Raw genomic sequence first — 18,547 nt, 5'->3', positions numbered from 1 at the left:
CAGAGGAGGGGACCCCCTCCTGCTCTCTCATGGAACAGTAGGGGCGCTCACAGACCTGGCGGGCAACCTAACTGGACCAGTGACTGTGCACATGTCACTTTAGCCTCGTGCCTCAGTTTCTTCACCTGTGCAAGGAGCCTGATACTGACACCCATGCATGAGTCCCTGAGGTGCCCTGGGGGTAAATGAGTTATTCTGTAGCCAACACCTAAGCAGGCGCCTGGTTTGTCCTTTATCATGGATAAGAATGCTTACTGTCAGGGCTTCTCTGGCGGTCCAATGGTTAAGACTGCACTTCCAGTGCAAAGGAGGCAGGTTTGATTCCTGGTAAGGGAACTAAGATCCCACATGCCATGTGGCATGGCCAAAAAAAAAAAAAAACCTCCTGTCATCATGACCCTCCCAGCCTCAGTTTCCCCCTACTTGGGCTCTCAGCTTCTCCCTTCTGGGAAAGCCAGATGGCTGGTTTACACACTAAACATTGGTAAGACGCCTTAAAGGAAAATAAAACAACGGATATTTGGTGTAACCATCTGTGTCCTGTGCTCACGGACCACCAAGCACATGATTCTTCCCAGGTGGCCCAGTGGTAAAGAATCTGCCTGCCAATGCAGGAGACACAGGTTCAGTTCCTGGGTCAGAAAGATCCCCTGGAGGATGAAGTGGCAACTCAGGACTCTTGCCTGGGAAATCCCATGCACAGAGGAGCCTGGCGGGCTGCAGTCCACGGGGTGGCCGAAAGTTGGACGTGGCAGTCCAATGGTTAACACCTGGCCTTCCAAGTCTTAGAAGGGGATGAAGATTCAATCCCTGACCTGGGACCCAAGATCCCCACATTCACAGCCAAACAACCAAAACATAAAACGGAAGCAGTGTTGTGACTAATAAGGATGTTAAAAAAAAAAATGGTCCACATTAAAAAAAAAAAGCCTTAAAAAAAAATAGCATCTGCCTCACAGGGTTACAGATATGAGGCACTGAGTTAACAGACGGAGAGTTTTCAGGGTGGCCCCAGACACAAGGTCAACCCTCCATAATGTTGGTCATGAGGGATGCTGGTGTGAAAGGGATCAATCCATCTGTTTGGGAGTGTCACCAGCCTCGAGAGCATCAGTCCACAGCCTGGTCACTGGCCCTGAGGCAGAGACAGCCAAACAGGAGAACCGTGCCCAGTGGGAGCGGCCCCAGTGGGATGGGGAGTGTGGACAGGAGAAAGTTAGCATTCGGAAGCTGACAGGGAAGACACAGGTGAACAGAAGAGGCTGCTGGAGCCCTGGGGTCCACGGATGCTCAGGGTGGCAGGATGGAGGAAGGGGCGGGGGGTAGAGAGAGCCCTGAGCTTTAAGAAGCTATGTGAGCAGGAAGCGCCATGAAGTGGGGTGATGGGCCGCAAGAACTGTGGGGATCGGGGGTTGGTGGCTGCAGGGGTCACGAGGTCTTGAGCCCAAGGAAGTGCTTACCAAGCAGCAGTAGAGTCTGTGGGGCCCAGGGCTTGACAGGGAGGTCCCTGCTTCCTTACTCCCTAAGCCTCTAGTGGTAATGAATCTGCCCGCCAATGCAGGAGATGCAAGAGACTCGGGTTTGATCCCTGGCTTGGGAAGATCCCCTGGAGAAGGAAATGGCAAGCCACTCCAGTATTCTTGCCTGGGAAATGCCATGGACAGACAAGCCTGGTGGGCTGCAGTCCATGGGGTCGCAAAGAATCGGACACGACTGAGCGCACACACACAAGCCCTCTTAGGAAAAACTCTTTGCCAACACACTGCTTCTCAATCTCTCCCTGGATGACAGAGAGAGGGACAGGTATGGGACAGTGAGCTGACACCCCAGGGGTGGAAATATGATTTGTTATTAATATCGCCCACATTACAAATCACAGTTATTAACCAACAATATTAACATATTAACATTATAAGGACAGCGCTAACTTAATCATTCATTTCTAATAATGATAGCTCTTTTTTTTTTTTTTTCTTTTGGCCCATCCTTGCAGCGGCTTGTGGGATTTTAATTCCCAGACCAGGGATTGAACCCAAGCCCTTGACAGTGAAAGCACCAAGTCCTAACCTGGACCGCCCACCAGGGATGTCTCAGGTAGTTCATTCTTCCTTTTTTAAAAATAAGCTTAAATATATGTGTATATATATATTCGGCTGCACTGGGTCTTAGTTGCAGCATGCAGGATCTAGTTCCACTGACTAGGGATCGAATCCGGGGCTTCTGCATGGGGAACATGGGAGTCCTAACCTCTGGACCATCAGGCAAGTCCCCAGGTAACTCGTTCTTGAGCGCTTGTGTGGCAGGAGGCATGCTAAGAATGTACCTCACATTGTCCTTCAGACCCTTCAAGGGTAGGTTCTATGACTTGCCCCCTTCTACAGATGGGGAAACTGAGGCCCAGAGAGGTCAAATCACAGGCTTAAGGACCCCCAGCCTCAAAGCCGCAGAGCTGGGATTCAAACCCAGGGTTGGTGTGATGTCTTCCCTTGTTCTCTTAAGCTTTGCACTCCTGGACCTTCTGGGTTCTATCTTGTAAATTTCTGCTGCTGCTGCTAAGTCACTTCAGTCGTGTCCGACTCTGTGAGACCCCACAGATGGTACCCCACCAGGCTCCCGCGTCTCTGGGATTCTCCAGGTAAGAACACTGGAGTGGGTTGCCATTTCCTTCTCCAGTGCATGAAAGTGAAAAGTGAAAGTGAAGTTGCTCAGTCGTATTTGATTCCTAGCGACCCCATGGACTGCAGCCTACCAGGCTCCTCCGTCCATGAGAGTTCTAGGGAGCGTTTTTGCCACCGGTGGGGAAAGTTGGACACAGCTTGGCGGGAGTCAGCAGGCTTGCAAGGCCCGTCTTTGGCTGGTGTCTGGGAATCTGAACTTCAGGCTGATAGCACGGGCTCCCTGCACCTAAACTGTGTAAACCAACATGCTTTCTGCTGAACATCTGTTTTCCTTCCCGGACTCTGAAATTTGGGTACGCGCTGGGCAGGCGGTGCCTATGTGACCAGCCCCCAATAAAACCCCCCAGTGCGGAGTCTGATGAGTATAGCTGTTGGAACACGTGTTGGAACACCTGGGGATTAAGCACGTCCCACGTGACTCCACGGGGCCAGGGCTCTGGAAGCTGGTGTCGGGCCCCACACGCCCTGCGCTTTGGCTGCATCGTTTCTCTGTGCTCGCGTGCCCCCCCCCCCCCCCCCCCGCCCGTGGCGAGGTTGGGAGCGCGTTCTCTTAAAGGCTACGGGAGGCCCCGCCGTCCCGCAACTGGAGACGCTGCGCCTGCCCCTTCCGGAGGTTCTAGCGTCCCTCTCCTTCTGCCGAGAGGGAAACGGAGGCACAGGGTCGGCAGCAGGGAGCCAGGGTTCCGGGCGAGTGTGGATCCCTGTTTCCTATACGCGGTGAGACCCCGAGGGCCGCCCTCTATGGCCGCCGCCGCTCTTCCCCGCCCCCGGGCACCCACTCCGGGCGGCGAGAGGATACAGGTCTCGATGTTGGCGCCCACGATGTACCCGGCAACGTCGAAGTTGATGCGGATGAATTTGCCCTGCGAGGGAGGCGGGTGGAGGGGCTTAGCCGAAGGTCCTGCGGGCCTGGGGAGCACCCCCAACCCACACTCACCCCTCCGAGAGTCAGCCCCTCTCTTGACTATCTCCCTACATCTGAACCCCATCCGATCCAGCGGGGGCCGTGATGCGGTGGGGAAGGGCGCCTCCCCGGGAGAATTCAAGGTCCACCCGCCTCGGACTTCTTTCCTTAGGACCCAGGTCCCCAGTTCTCCTTTATTCTTCAGGCCCAGAAGCCGTGGACCCCAGGCCCCTCCCCTCTTACGGACCCACGCGTCCTGTCTGCCCCCAGCCTTCCTTTGCTCCCAGTTCCCGGTTCGTTAACTCGAGCCCAGGCCCCGCCCTCCCCCAGCACTCACGAAGCGGGAGGAGTTGTCATTCTTCACCGTCTTGGCGTTGCCAAAGGCCTCCAGGACCGGGTTAGCCTGAAGAAGCTGCCGCTCCAGCTCACCCTGCAAGGGGTTGGGGGATGGTCTGTCAGTGGCGGGGTTGGGGTTGGCGCGGGGGGGGGGGGGGGGGGGGGCGGCGGTGAGGGCACTGGCCCCGCTGGGGTGGAGGGTCTGGCTGAATGTCTGTGTGTTAGGGGCCTTTTTGTGTGTCTGTCTGGGCATGTGCCAGGTTTCCCGGATCTGGGCTTGCCCTTCAGTCTGTTGTGAAGGGAATGAGGAAACTTCTCTAAGATCCATTGTCCAGCGGAAACAAAACAAAAAAAAGCAAGTCTCAGGACAACACCTACAATGTGATCCTATTAATAAAAAAAAAAAAAATGAACCGAGAAAACAACACCACAGAACAAGACTCCCATGTCTATACGTATAGATACATGTTTGTAGACATTGAGAGAAAAGTCTGCAAGGATACACACCAAAATGTCAACAGAGTAAGCCACTCCAAGGACAGAGGACTGAGAGCAGGAAAGAGGAATTTCATTTTGCCTGCTTTGTTTGTTGTTGTTACAGTGAATGCGTACTCATGTATCACTTGTGGACCTAAAGAAAAATCTATACCATCTATGTAAAGTTCTTCAAACTGTTTGACACATAGTACACATTCAAGAAATGGTAGTTTCCTTCCCCAGTCAGGCTAATCCTTGAGTGGGGACGTTTTTTTTTTCAAGACAGCAATTTTTAAAAATTGAAGTATAGTTAATATTGAGTTAGTTTCAAGTGTACAGCAATGTGATTTAGATATATATATATATTCTTTTTTTCTGATTCTTTTCCCTTAAAACTTACAAAATATTGACTGTTGTTTCCTATGAAAGTGCTAGTTGTCCAGTTGTGTCCGACTCTTTGCAACCTCATGGACTGTAGCTGTCAAGGCTCCTCTGTCCATGGAATTCTCCAGGCAAGAATACTGGAGTGGGTTGCCATTTCCTCAGGGGATCTTCCTGAACCAGGGATTGAACCCGGATCTCCCACATTGCAGGCAGATTCTTTACTGTCTGAGACACCAGGGAAGTTCAGTTGTTCCCTGGGTATATAGTAAATCCCTGCTGTTTATTTTATATATGGTAGTATGCATCTGTTAATCACCTACTGCCAATTTATCCCTCCTCGGGCCCCCATGGCTAGAGATCTTATTTTGAGCTTCCCTACAGCCACTTGGGTGTCAGAGCCAGGAAAACAGTAGGTGCTCAATACATGACAATCCTCCTCTTTCCTAGCCAGGTTCTCAAAGATCCCAACTATTTCTTTAAATGCCCTGTGAGCCCTCAGACACTAGCCTGAGCTAGGGGTACAGAGTAGGCCTACCTACCATGAATGGCAGTGTGGGTCCCTGGGCTGTGTGAAAGCGTGGTGTCCGTGGGCTCTGTCTACATACATTTAGCAGATCAACAATAGATGGTAGTTATAGGCTCTGGGTTGTTTCCCATTGGGATCTGTGGCCACTTTGCACAGATACAGTAGGGCTAATATACACAGCTATGTGGGAGGGTCTGCACATGCACAACAGGACCACACTAAATGGCCCTGGGTGTGTGCACACAGCTGTTCAATCGCTAAGTTGTGTCTGACTCTGCAACCCCATGAACTGCAGCACGCCAGGCTTCCCTGTCCTTCACTACACAGTCGGGCTGCCATAAGCAACAGTGGGGGGCCTGGGTGTGTGCCCACTGTAGGGTTGCATGAAATGACAGCGTGGTGCCTGCTGTGCATAGTAGGACCATCAAAAGTGACAATGTGGCCTCCAGGCAGGGGTGACCGTCAGTGCCTTGGGACCTGTCTGCCAGGAAGACTGTGGGTTGGGGTGACCCGGGTGGTATTAGGGGTGGCAGGACTCGAGATGATTCCCTGCTACTCACATAAGACACGGCGCCGGCGGAGGCCTGAGGAAGTCACAGGACACGAGACACGGACCAGGACACAGCACATGGAACATGGACAGACACACAGGTGAGCTTGAGGTTGGGGGAGGGGGCGAGGGGTGGGATAGAGAGACAGGGGCTGGGGAAACTGGCCTGTGGAGCGGGGTGCCTGGGGGTGGAGAGCTGGCGGCGGCCCCGTCACCTGGGGTTTGAATCTGGGCTAGCCCTTTCTGGGCGTGTGACCTTGGACAACCGACCCACCCCAGGTGTGACTTTGCTTTCCCATCTTTAACGCAGGAAAAACCACACCCACCTCACTGGGGTGTTATGGTAATATAAGTCAAAGGACTAGGGCTACATATAAACGCTCGCTTGCAAAGCAAACCTGGGCACTGCAGGAACCTAAACAGACCAGACACATAGTGGGTGCTCTGGGATGTAAGCTCCTACTACATGCCAGAGGCACTGTTCCAAGGGTCAGCGAGGCAAAGGACTGGCTGTTGCAATTTTTGTGTCCATCCTGCCTCGGCTCCCAGCGCTATATATCAGGCATACAGTAGGGATTCGGGGGTGGGGGTGGGGCAGGGACAGCCAGGAGAAGGCCTGTGACTGTGTTCTTCCATGAGAGGCGGGGAGTTAGGAGGGGAAGCAGAGCCTGAGAGGGAGGGAGCATCTGGTGGCAGGCTCCAGAGTACGTCCCAAGGCAGGTCACTTACCGGGACACCAGGCTCCTTCCGGCCCTTTGGTGATGATGCCACGTGGGCGAGGTACTGGATGACTTTCTTGGTGTTTTCTGTCTTCCCGGCCCCGGACTCCCCACTAAGGAGGGGCACAAAGGGAAGCAAAAACGGTCAGCCCAAGTCACCTGGTAAGCCCCATCCATTCCAAGCAGAGCCATGCCCAGCTGGGATCCCACTTCCTCCAGGAAGTCCTTCAGGATTACTCACGTGCAGAGAATGGACTGGTCCTCACGATCTGTAGGGGACAGAGGGGGACGGGTCACCTGGGAGGGTTTTTCCAGCAAGACGCCGGCCACCCTCTTTTCAAAATCCTTCCCGAGGGCTCAGGAAAAGCTGAGTTTTTGACATATGATCCTCCTAGATTCTAATACCTGATCCTGACTCAGCCTCTTTTGGCTGTGTGGCTCTGGGAAAGCAGCTGTCCCTCCCTGAGCCTCAGTGTGTCCTAACCCGTAAAACGAAGACAACAAACTCCAACCGAACAGAATGTAATTCATTCAACAAACTTCAATTTGAGCCCCTACTGTGTGCCGCCTCGGGCTGAATGATGAGATTCAAAGATATGAGAGTGAGATCCTAGACCCCAGGCTCAGCCTGTAATAGCAAACAGGCCACAGAATGTAGTGATGGTGACTGATGGCCCACTGGGGGTCGTCTGCCCGACCTGAGGGCAGAGAGCACAGCTCGGTCCCCACTATCTCCTCCTCTGCTCATCCTGGGTCTGACAAGTTGCTGTGTTAGTCATTCAGCCGTGTCCTACTCTTTGTGACTCCACGGACTATAGCCTCCCTCTCCAGGCACCTCTATCCATGCAATTCTCCAAGCAAGACTACTGGAGTGGGTTGTCATGCCCTCCTCCAGGGGGTCTTTCCGACCCAGGGATCGAACCTGGGTCTCCCTCATTGCAGCCAGATTCTTTACCATCTGAGCCATCCCTTCAAAAAATGCACACAGACCACCTACTCAGTGTTAGACACCAAGGACACTGGGAACTGGCAAGGTCCATGCCTCTCCCTAGGCTTTCTGACTCTGCAGGTCAAGAGTAAAGACTGAGTTGACATTTCAAACAAGCTCCTAAGTGATGCTGAGGTTGATGATGAGAGGACTACACTCTGGGAACCGCTGCTTTGTAAATACAGCTTATATGCTGCCTACTATTAATGTCATGATAGAAAGATACAAACTTTAAAATGTTTAATATGTATTTTAATATATACAAATATTTATTAAAATAGATGACCTACAATAAATAATGAGTGTATTATGTGTACCACATGGAATTATGGAATTTTGCCCCGAGTTATCAATTGTCATGGAGTAAATGGCACCCCTCTGATGGACATCAACCTGCCCAGCTGTACACCCATTCTCTAAGGGGTGACATTCATTCATAACAATGTAGATCATGTCAGCAATATAAATGTTGAATGAATGAACACTCTTAAGAGTCACTGTTTCAAGAGGAATTTTTGTAGAAGCCTGGAACCAATGAGCTTCCAAGTGATGCTTGTTGCGGGGAGGGGTAAACAGAGGCGGATGAAAAGGGACCTGTCTGGTGGAACTCAGAGCATTGCCCACTTGGCCCTCCATTTGTGTTCCTTCCTGCCCCACAAAGAAGCCTTGCAGAGTCTGAAATCCTTGAGCTGACATCTAATCCTGACCCCCAGCCCAGTCCCCATTGAAGAGGCACCTCCAGCAGCCCCCACCCCACACTCACCCTGAAGCATGCTTCGGTAGGCTCCTTCGGTCACTGCGTACACGTGGGGCGGCACTTCATGGCGCTTCTTGCCCCGGTACATCTCCACGATGGCCTCTGTATAGATGGGCAGCTGCTTGTATGGGTTGATGACCACACAGAAAAGGCCGGAATACGTCTGCAGTGGGCAAGAAGGGAGACGGCCTCAGCTAGCTACCTGCCTGTGACCCAGGGGCAGCACAGAGTTGCCATGTATAGCTGGGCAGGTTTTGCACAACGACATCCAGCAAAGGGACAATGACAATGTAGATTTCAGCATTTGTTATGGTTTCAGGCTGATGGTTGAAAAGAAGCTCTCCAAATTACACAAAGGTGCTGTATGAATGAGGATTCACAAGGGGAGAGAATGGAGGCTTTGTAGCCCTGTCACTGCTTGGACTCACATGCATGAAAGGACCAAGTGCAAGTTCATCTGTAGCATCATTCCTTTAAAATAACGAAGGACCGGAAACGATTGGGATGCATGGTCATACAATGAATTCCTATGAGGTTTCTGGCCTCTACAGACAGAGAACTATCTCCAAAACAACATCACAGAAAGGAAACAAGAACTTTGCAAGAAGAACACTTCTCTGAATCTGCTTGAATACACATAGAATATTTCTGGAAGAGTGCTTCCTGTATCTGCAGCCGCTGAAAATTGACGGGAGCATGTCTGCGGTTTCTGTTGATAACAGACTCACAGGACCTGCGTCCACGACGGTCTTGGTGGTTCTCTCTTGTTGGAGGACATGCTAAATTTCAGGTTTGAGGCCCGTGAAAATAAAGATGTGATTTTTTTTTTTTTTGCATCCAAGTTCATGGATGCCCTGAATTTGTCCACACACCTGCTGGACCTGAGTTCAGGAGCTGGTAATCATTTAAGCACTGTTCCAGCTCTAACAGAGCCTCAGGTAGACGAGAGACAGGATGAATCAAGGCAGTTAGACCGGCTACAGAACTAGCTGACCACCTAGCTAACACAATCCAGAGAGCTAACTAGTTAACTTAGCTGGGTCAAGCTAGCTAATACAGCCAGAGAGTTGCTTAGGGGCTCAGCTGACGTTTAGTTGCGCAGTCATGTCTGACTCTTTGAGACCTCACAGACTGCCAGGCCCCTCTGTCCATGGGATTTCCTAGGCAAGAATACTGGAGTGGGTTGCCACTTCCTTCCCCAGGGGATCTTCCAGACCCAGGGATCGAAGAACCCATGTCTCCTGCACTGGCAGGCAGATTCTTTACCACTGAGCCACCAGGGAAGCCCCAGGGTCTCAGCTAGTTAACTATGAAACCAACTAGCTTCTTAGGCAGCTAGTTAGCTACTTAGCGAGTTAAATGACTAGCTGTTTACTTGTCGATTGATAGCAGAACTGCTTTAAGCTCCCAGACAACTTGAGCTTCTCAAGCAGAGTGAGGGTGTGGCCACCGCAGGCTGCCCGATGCCAAGCTTTTAAGGATGGGAGGGTGGGTGGCCAGCCCGGAGCAGAACAACCGGTTTGCTGGGTGTCTGCCCGCCCCGCCAGCAGCTCCCCAGAGCTCTCAAAGGGCGGGGCGGCCAGACCACATTCCCAGGGAGGGTATCTCATGGCTGCTGGTGCCCCGGCCCCCACTTCTGGCTGGCGGAGGAGCCCACCTCCTGCACCCCATCCCCGTCCCAGCCCCCTCCTGCCAGCCATACCTTATCACCAGGGCGACACCCTAGAGGGAACCTGAGCTGGCTGCCAATGCCAGGGGGGAAAGGGCTGAGGCCGGTGCACCTAGAGAGGGCCGGGGACACCTGAGTGGCCAGTGCACAGCTGCAGAAGCCTGGCTGGAAGGGCCTGGGGCAGGACTCTGAAGGCGGACCCACCAGGTCCAACTCCCCGCTGCCACCGCCCCTCCGCAGCCCAGCGACTCTCCCCTCAGTCTCGGTTTCCTCCCTGAGAAACCCTCCCCAGCTCATTACAGAGGCGGTGGGGATTAAGGATGACTGAATAAAAACCAGACAGCCCAAGGCAGGGCAGTCAAAGGCGCTCCAGTCGCGGTGCTGAGACACTCTCAGGTTCCCAGCCCACCTGGGAGCTAAGACTTCACTCAGACTCAGGTGCTGCGTCATCCCACGTTTCTAGCCTGTGTGACTCGACTCCAGGTGTTTGCCCTCTCCAAGCGTGAGTTTCCAGCTCTGGGGAAATGGAGCTCTGAAGGATCCATCTAGAAGGATTCTGAGAGTGACATGATGCCAAGCATCTTCAGGTGCCTCCTGGAGCAGAGGGCACGGCCAGCGTCCAGCAAATGGGGTCCCCTTCTGCCCTGGGCATCCCAGGGAAGGGACCACACCAGGCCAAATAGCTCATGAGCAGCCGGAACTGGTTTCTGGAATCCCGGACATCCCCCTCTCCCCTTCCACTGGGAAGCACTGTCTTTCCCTTTGGCCAGTTAGTATTTACTAAGCACAGCCCGAGGACAAGCCAGGTGGAGCTTGAATCGAATCTTCTAGCTGGGTGGCTTGAGCACACATCTTAACTTTCCCGGGTCCCCTTTTCATCACACGGGGATGGGAACAGCGCTTCTACAGAGGGCTTCGGAGAGCTACCCACAAGTTCATGTTGCAAATACCGAGCTGAGTGTGGGCCCTGGAGCCCTGTGCATGCTTATTTTTTATTTATTTACTCAATTATGTTGCATCTTGAAGCACGCAGGATCTTAGTCCCCTGGTCAGGACTCAAACCCACACCCCCTGCAGTGGAAGCGTTGAGTCTTAACCACTAGACGATCAGGGAAGTCCCTATGCACGCCTAATACATTAGCTGTTAACTACTGCTGGACAATGTCTTTTCCTCTCCAAGCCACTGGCAAAGGAGGTGATAACCCCACCTCACAGCCTTATGTGGTGAGGAGGTCAACAAGATCATACTGAAATGAAGTTTAGAACAGCACCTCATGGAGAAAGCAGGCACTCCCTGAGGGCTAATGATTATTGTTAAGGCCCAATTTCCTTCCTGTCTGGGCTTCCAGAAACTTCCATCTCACTTTCATTTGTCAGGGCCGAATTCTCTGACTCTCAGACCACAAGCTTCGCTCAGGCCTCACCATTTTCCCCCCTGAACTTTCCCAATGATCTTCCCACTGCTGTGGATAGAATGGGGGCCGGGGTTCAAATTCCAGTTAAGCTGGTTGGTAGCTGGTGGGGCGTGGCCTAAGTCTTGGCCCCTCTCTGAGGCTCAGTGTCCCCACCAACAGAATGGGGATGATAGGAGATACCCTACAATGTTACCATGAGGGTTCAGAGTGTTTATTAACAGGAAAGGGGTGGCTCAGGGTTTTGGGTGCCTCTCTGATTCCCTGATTTTGATGAGGTTCAGAGCAGTGGCCTAGACAGAGGCTCTCAGAGCTCCCATGGCTCACAAAGGCAAGTGAGAAATCCTAAGGGCCCAACACAGGCTGCAGAAGCTGTCACCTCAATCCAGGGCCAGATAATCCTGAGGTCAAATCCCACCTCTGCCACCAAAAGCTGAGGGGCCCTGAGCCAGCTACTGGCCCCTCTCACGGCCTCAGTCTCTCCCCAAAACAGGAGTCAGAATTCATAAAAATACCCTCATCTTGTGCTTATGACCCTTAACAGGGTGGACATTGAGGCCAGCTTATTTATTTTTATTTTTTTGATACATCTCATCATTTAGTGACATATTCTTTTATTACTTTCATGAAAGTTTTGTGGTTTTTAAAACACATAAAACCAGCACTTTTCCTTTTGGGGTCTTAGGGAGATATTTTGTGGCTATTCTTGACGGGCCAGTTTCAATGAGCAAGGCAGTGAGACTCCAGCCCTCTAAGCTGGGATTCAGAGCGTGACTCTGCAGCCAGCTGCCTGGGTTCAAATCCTTCACGTCCATGTGACCTGGGACTCAAGTCACTTAACATTCCTGAAACATCAGGTGATAAGGACAAGTCCCCAGCCCAGAAGTGAGCTGATAACCCACACGCAGCACTTAGAACAGGACTTGGCACATCGTTAAGTGCTCAATAAATATTTGCTAGCCACCCATGATCATTATTTCTCATTATTATTGTCGACATTCCTTGTCAACAGCTCTAATCCTGTTTACTCTGAACGACACTCTGGCTGCCCATTAGAAACACCCTGGAAGCTTATTAAAAATGCCCGTGTCCATGTCACACCCCCAGAGAGTCTGATTCAAATGGGGTGGGGCAGGGCTCCAGTGCTGGTATTTTGTAAAAATTCCCCAGCTGACTATAACAAGAAGGCAGAGCTAAGAACCACTGCCCTACCCCACCTGCTTGCTGTTAAGATTAAACAACGTGAGACATTGAAAGGTTAACAGTAACTAGGGCACAGTCAATCTCACTGGCCAGTGCTGTCTTAATCCTGCTGCTGCTGCTGCTAAGTCGCTTCAGTCGTGTCGGACTCTGTGTGACCCCATAGACGGCAGCCCACCAGGCTCCCCGGTCCCTGGGATTCTCCAGGCAAGAGCACTGGAGTGGGTTGCCATTTCCTTCTCCAGGGGAACTTCCCTACCCAGGGATCGAACCCGCATCTTCTGGGGCTCCTGCATTGCAGGCGGATTTTTTACCACTGAGCCACAGGGGAAGCCCAATAAGGAGCATCTACTGTATAATATGAAACGCCTGCACTGGGGTCTGAGGCAGTCCTGGTAATCCAATAATTTATCATTTGGCAACTCAGGGTGGGCATCGTCACCCGACCTGAGGGGAGAATTAGAAACAGCCTCACGTCGGTTCCAGCTGGGGTGCTGACACCCAGCCGCCCCAGCCCAGGCAAGGCCCTCCCGGGGAACGAGGCCACTCACGTAGATGAGGCCGGAGTAGTAGCGCTCGCGGAGGTTGTGCAGCACGGAGGCCTCGTTGAGGCAGGTCAGCTCGGCCATGTCCTCGGCCTTGCTGAACTTGGGCGGGTTCATGCGCTGGATCTGGTCGCGCGGCAGCCGCAGCCGCCGGCCGCTCTCCGCCAGCTCCACCTCGGCCTCCTCGTCGCCCTCGTGCCGCAGTGCCGCCGCCTCGAAGCCGTGTAGCTCCGACGGCACCCACACCAGGCGCCGCGCCGTCCACTCCACCTGCGGGGACGTGGCCGAGCCCCCCGGCCCGCTGCCCACGCCCGGCCCGCGAGGCGCGAACAGGAAGGGCTGGGCGGCCTCGGGCACCGGGCCCGGCCTGGGGGGCGCCTTCCTCCCGGGCACTGACACGGTCACTGCTGCCATGGTCTGCAGGGAGAGAGCAGAGGACCGGGGTCAAGGAGGGGTTCCATCCCCACCCCAGATCCCCCTGACAGTCGCCACTGCCTTCCCCACCAAACCTCAATTTACACTTCTGCAAAATGGGTTCACAGACCTTTTTTACCCATTCTACCATCCACCTCTCTGTCCATTCATTCATTCAATAAATTCGTCTCTGTGTGTGTGTGTGTGTGTGTGTGTGTGTGGCTGGACCACGAGGCTTCCAGGATCTTAATTCCCCCACCAGGGACTGAACAGGGGCCACTGGCACTGAAAGCTGGGAGTCCTAACCACTAAACCGCCAGCGAATTCCCAATTCAATAATTCTTGAATAACAACCTGAATGTCCATTGACAGATGAATGGATAAAGATGTGGCGCGCATATACAATGGATGCTACTCAGCCATTCAAAAGGCAGAATGAAGTAATGGTATTTGCAGCAACATGGATGGACCTAGGGCTTATCATATTCAATGAACTGTCAGAGAAAGACAAATACCATATAACGTATATTAGAATCTAAAATATGTAATAAATATACTTATCTAGGAAAGAGAAATCGGAGAAGGCAACGGCACCCCACTCCAGTACTCTTGCTTGGAAAATCCCATGGATGGAGGAGCCTGGTGGGCCGCAGTCCATGGGGTCGCACAGAGTCGGACACGACTGAGCGACTTCATTTTCACTTTTCACTTTCATGCATTGGAGAAGGAAATGGCAACCCACTCCAGTATCCTTGCCTGGAGAATCCCAGGGACGAGGGAGCCTGAAGGGCTGCCGTCTACGGGGTCGCACAGAGTCGGACACGACTGAAGCGACTTAGCAGCAGCAGGAAAGAGAAACAGACTCACAGACATAGAGAATAGACTTGCGGCCAAGGGGTGGGGGATGAGAGAGACAAGGATTGGAAGTTTGGGATTAGCAGATGCCAACTATTATAGATAGAATGGATACAAGGTCCTACTATATAGCCCAGGGAATGAATGCTATTCAATGAAGAGTGATAAACCATAATGGAAAAGAATATGTATGTATAACTGAATCACTTTGCTATACAGAAGAAATTAACACAACATTGTAAATCCACTATATTTCAATAAAATAGATTTTCTAAAAATAATTCTTTAATAAGCCAGGCTATGATACTGTTCAAGGTGTCAGCCATATAGCAAAGGACAAGCCAGAAAAAGATTCCTGCCTTCCTAAGGTGTTTACATTCTAGCCCTGATCTGGCTATCATAGGAGCCACAGTCATGTGTGGCTGCTGGAGAGTTGAAATGGAGAATGCATACTGAGATGGGTTCTGAGCATAAGACACACACCCAGTTTCAAAGACAGCACAACAAAAAGCTCATTCGTGTTTCTTACACTTGGTAACATATTGGATTAAAAAAATACATCATTAGCACTTACGTCACTTGTTCCATTTTATTTCGTTATTTTTAATGTGGCTAGAAAATTTTAAATTACACATTTGGCTTGCATCGTGTTTCTGTGAGTTAGTGCTGCTCTAATCCCAGGAGACAGATTCAAAGATAAATAAGTAAATTATACAGTATGTTCAATGATGATACATGCCAAGAGGGAGAATGAAGCAGAGAACAGGGACTGTTAGGGTTGAGGGGCATTGAAGTTTTAATTGGGGTGGCCAAGGAAAGCCTCTCTGATGTGGCATCTGAATAAAGACCTGGGAGAGCTGAAGGGAACGGGCCATGGGAATTTCAGACAAAAAAGCATTCCAGGCTGGGAGAACAGCTCTTGCAAAGGCCCTGGGGCAGGCATGTGCCTCTATGTCTGGGGCATTGTGAGAGGCCAGTGTGGCTGGAGCCAGGTGATCCAGGGAGAAAGGGTGGTAAGTAAGGAAAGATTAGGGACTAAGGGGGTCAGACTGGGTCATGCTGAGGACCTTGACCTCATAGATGTAAGCCCTAGGACAGTGTCAAGCTGATTTCTGTAACTCAGGTTCCCTGACCACCTCTAGGTTATCCCAGAACAGACCTGAATTTCATCACTTGGTTAGCACTGGCTTTCTTCCCTGCAACCTGAAATCCTTCTCTTTACCACGGGCTGGCCCCATTCATTAACTTCTGCATTCACTCAACATTCCCTGAAGTTTTCTTAAGTCCTGAGCTCTGCCCAGAACGAGTCTGGGGATCCAGAGATGAGTCAGACGAGGCCCTGCTTCGAGGAGCACCTGGTCTGGGGTCGATCTGGTCTCAGACACATCTCAAACAGTCACAACCCAAGATGAGCTTTGAGATCCGAGCCAGCCTGTGCTAGACCCCTTTCCCGCCCTTAAAGGGGCTGCAGACCAGCAGGGAACAGAGCTTGGCAATTGCAGAGTAGTTTAAGCACCCGCAAGGAAAACTATGCCCCCTGTCCCTCACCATGCCCTGCCCCTAAAGAAGCTGGACTCTGTTGTCTCCCACGGCCTCAGATGGCCACTTCGCTGCCCACACGCCAGTCACAGGACCCCCCAGTGCTCTGTCTCCCCCACCTTGGTGCTTCTGCCTCTGCCCTCCAGCCCCCCCCCCCCAGCCCCCACCTCCAACGTATCTCTGGAGAAGTCCCTCCAAACACCCAGCTCCTCTTGGAAATCTCCGGGTCTGGTCCCATCAGGCCCTTATCTTTCCCTTACCTGGACACTTAGCTCCAGGCCACACGGCCCTCTTACCCCCAGGCCCTCTCCCCACCACCACTGGTCCCAGGCCCCCACCCTCACCCCATGACATCTGGTCCTGCTGCTCTCTGGCCTCAAACCCAAGGCCCCTGCGTTCAAACAGCGGGCGTCTCCCGCCATCCAATGCCATATCTCTCTCGACGTCCCAGGCCCCAGGTCGCCCAGGCTGACTCCAGGCCTCCTAAGTGACCCTCATCCCTTCAGAGCCAAGTCCCATCCCTGGGACTTTACCCTCACCCTCGCCCCACCCACTTCCTCTCCAGCTCATGGCCTTTGACCAGGAAGGGTTTGGGAGTTTTTTGCAATCACCCAGCCCTGTGCCTCCCCTCACTAGAGCCAAGAGTCTGAGCCCTGGGTCCCTCCTCCCTTGGACCCAGGAGTCCAGGCCCCCAGCCCCTCCTCCTCCAGACTCAGGAGTCTGGGCCCCTGGCAGCCTACATTTCCAGGAACCCTCAGACCTCTCCTCCCTTGGACCTGTGAATTCCAGCCCCCTCACCTCACTGCAGCCGGCTAAAGGTGAAGAGGCTAGAGATGAAGACGCCTGGGACCAACTTCTGAGAGCTGATAACAGCTCTGATGGGGTGGCCTGGCCCTCTGGCAGCCCCGCCCTCCTTAACCAGCAGGAACACCTCTGCCAGGACTCATTTCTGTCACCAGTGCAGGTGAAAGCACCTGCCTGGGAGGGGCAGGGACTGCCAGCTGGAAGGGACGGAGCCAGGGATCCGCCCCTGGGGCAGGGGTTGAGGCCCTTGGCATCCAGCCCTATGACCTCAGTCTAGTGCTAGGCTCCAAGGGTCCTCTCTGCCTCCAGACTCAGAAATCTGGGCACCCAACCCCTCCTCCCTCAGACCCAGGAGTCCGGGCTCCCAGCCCCCTCTTCCCTCAAGATGTACACATTCCAGCTCTCAGGGGAGTCCTGGTCCCAGCGCCTTCCTCGCATGAGCCCAGCCTCCCAGAGCCGTCCTTAATCAGACCTGGGGTTCCTGGCCCCGGGGCCCGCTCCTCAGATCCTGGAATCCCAGCGCCCAACCCCCATCTCCCTAAGACCCAAGCCTCACCCCGCGGACCCTCGGGGTTACCTGGGGGGCGCGGGCTGGTACAGGAAGCGGGAAGCTGGGGAGGGGGCCCAGGAATCCCCCGGCCTCTTCAGAGCTCCCAGGTGCGGCTACCTCCGCGGTCCAGCGCGGGGCGGGGCCACGTCGCGTCACCGGGAGGGAGCCCGGCTCTGATGTCACCTAGCACCTGCCCGGCTGGGGAAGGGGGCGGATCCCGGGGTTGCAAGGCCCTAGACAGGGGGATGGGGAGAGGCGGGGATGAGTCTGTTGCCAGGTGGGCGGCGGCGGCGCCAGGGCCCCTCCTCCTTTGGGCGAGCAAAGGTCAAGTACCCGCAGCGGAGAGGGCTGAGGACTCCGGGGGTTCGAATCCCGCTCAAGCTTTCTGGGCTTTGGCTTTCCTCTTCGCGAATGGAGGCCAATGAAATGAATAAACCCATGTAGGAGAAAGTGCCCAGCCCAGCGTTTAAACAAGTAATGCCCCGAGACATCATTTAATCTCGCAGAACTTTAGTTTCCTCAACCCTGGAAACCGGGCCGTACAATCCACAGGGAGCTCGAGACGTACCGAAGAAGATGAGAACATGATTTTCTAGACTCTGGAGCTTCAGTTCTCTGAGTAGAGGACTAAATAATGGTAACTAAGTGCACCTACTATGGGCCGAGGGTTTTCCAGCTTTTAGAACAGTTGACCAAACTCATAGAAGGCTCACAAAACCAGTGAGATAAGGACAATCAGCATCTCCATTTCCCTGGAGAAACTGAGGCATGGAAAGGTGAAGGAAGTAACCGGGTCAAGGTCACACAGCCAGTAAGGAGGGCTGGGGTTCAAGCCCAGACCATTTTCTAAAAAGGGGATTTGGGTGGAACACGTAGTAGGTCCTCAAAGATTTTAATTTCCTCTTCCCAGGTGGTAACTCTCAACCTCCCTCCCATCTACTTCTTAGGAACTACAGCCTTCCTTAGCGGACTACTGTTGGATTAAAAACGTTAAGGAACCCAGCACACAGTCGGTCTTCAAAGTGTTGTTCTCGGCCCTGTCGCCCTGCAGTCACCGCCTCTGTGAGGCCTGTTTTTCTTTCCCTGTTAAATGGGTGCAATATAACCCATCTCGGGTTAATATAATCTAAAGTTAATTATTTAGTTATAAAAGTGCCCAAGTACATCGCGGGGGCTCAAAGATGTCTTTCCCCACCCCTCTGCTCTGCCAGTCACGATGATCCCTGTCTCCGGTCCTCAC

The 18,547-nt window shown here is 52.9% G+C and overlaps 1 protein-coding gene across 1 annotated transcript in view; it reads right to left on the bottom strand.

Moving 5' to 3' along the window:
* The window catches only part of MYH14 (myosin heavy chain 14), a 76,877-nt gene extending 59,348 nt beyond the window's left edge, over positions 1–17,529 (bottom strand). The window contains exons 1-7 of the mRNA XM_052656084.1: positions 17,335–17,529; positions 13,152–13,562; positions 8,326–8,482; positions 6,816–6,843; positions 6,585–6,687; positions 3,920–4,012; positions 3,478–3,541 (exon numbers count right to left, since the gene is read on the bottom strand). Coding sequence (XP_052512044.1) covers positions 3,478–3,541; positions 3,920–4,012; positions 6,585–6,687; positions 6,816–6,843; positions 8,326–8,482; positions 13,152–13,559 — 853 coding nt within the window. The 5' untranslated portion in view covers positions 13,560–13,562; positions 17,335–17,529. The remainder of the gene's footprint in view (positions 1–3,477; positions 3,542–3,919; positions 4,013–6,584; positions 6,688–6,815; positions 6,844–8,325; positions 8,483–13,151; positions 13,563–17,334) is intronic.
* Between the last annotated feature and the right edge of the window lie 1,018 nt (positions 17,530–18,547).

This window comes from Budorcas taxicolor, chromosome 18 (genome assembly GCF_023091745.1).
Source record: "Budorcas taxicolor isolate Tak-1 chromosome 18, Takin1.1, whole genome shotgun sequence".
NCBI classification, from domain to species: domain Eukaryota; kingdom Metazoa; phylum Chordata; class Mammalia; order Artiodactyla; family Bovidae; genus Budorcas; species Budorcas taxicolor.
This window is presented reverse-complemented; position numbering and strand designations above follow the sequence as displayed.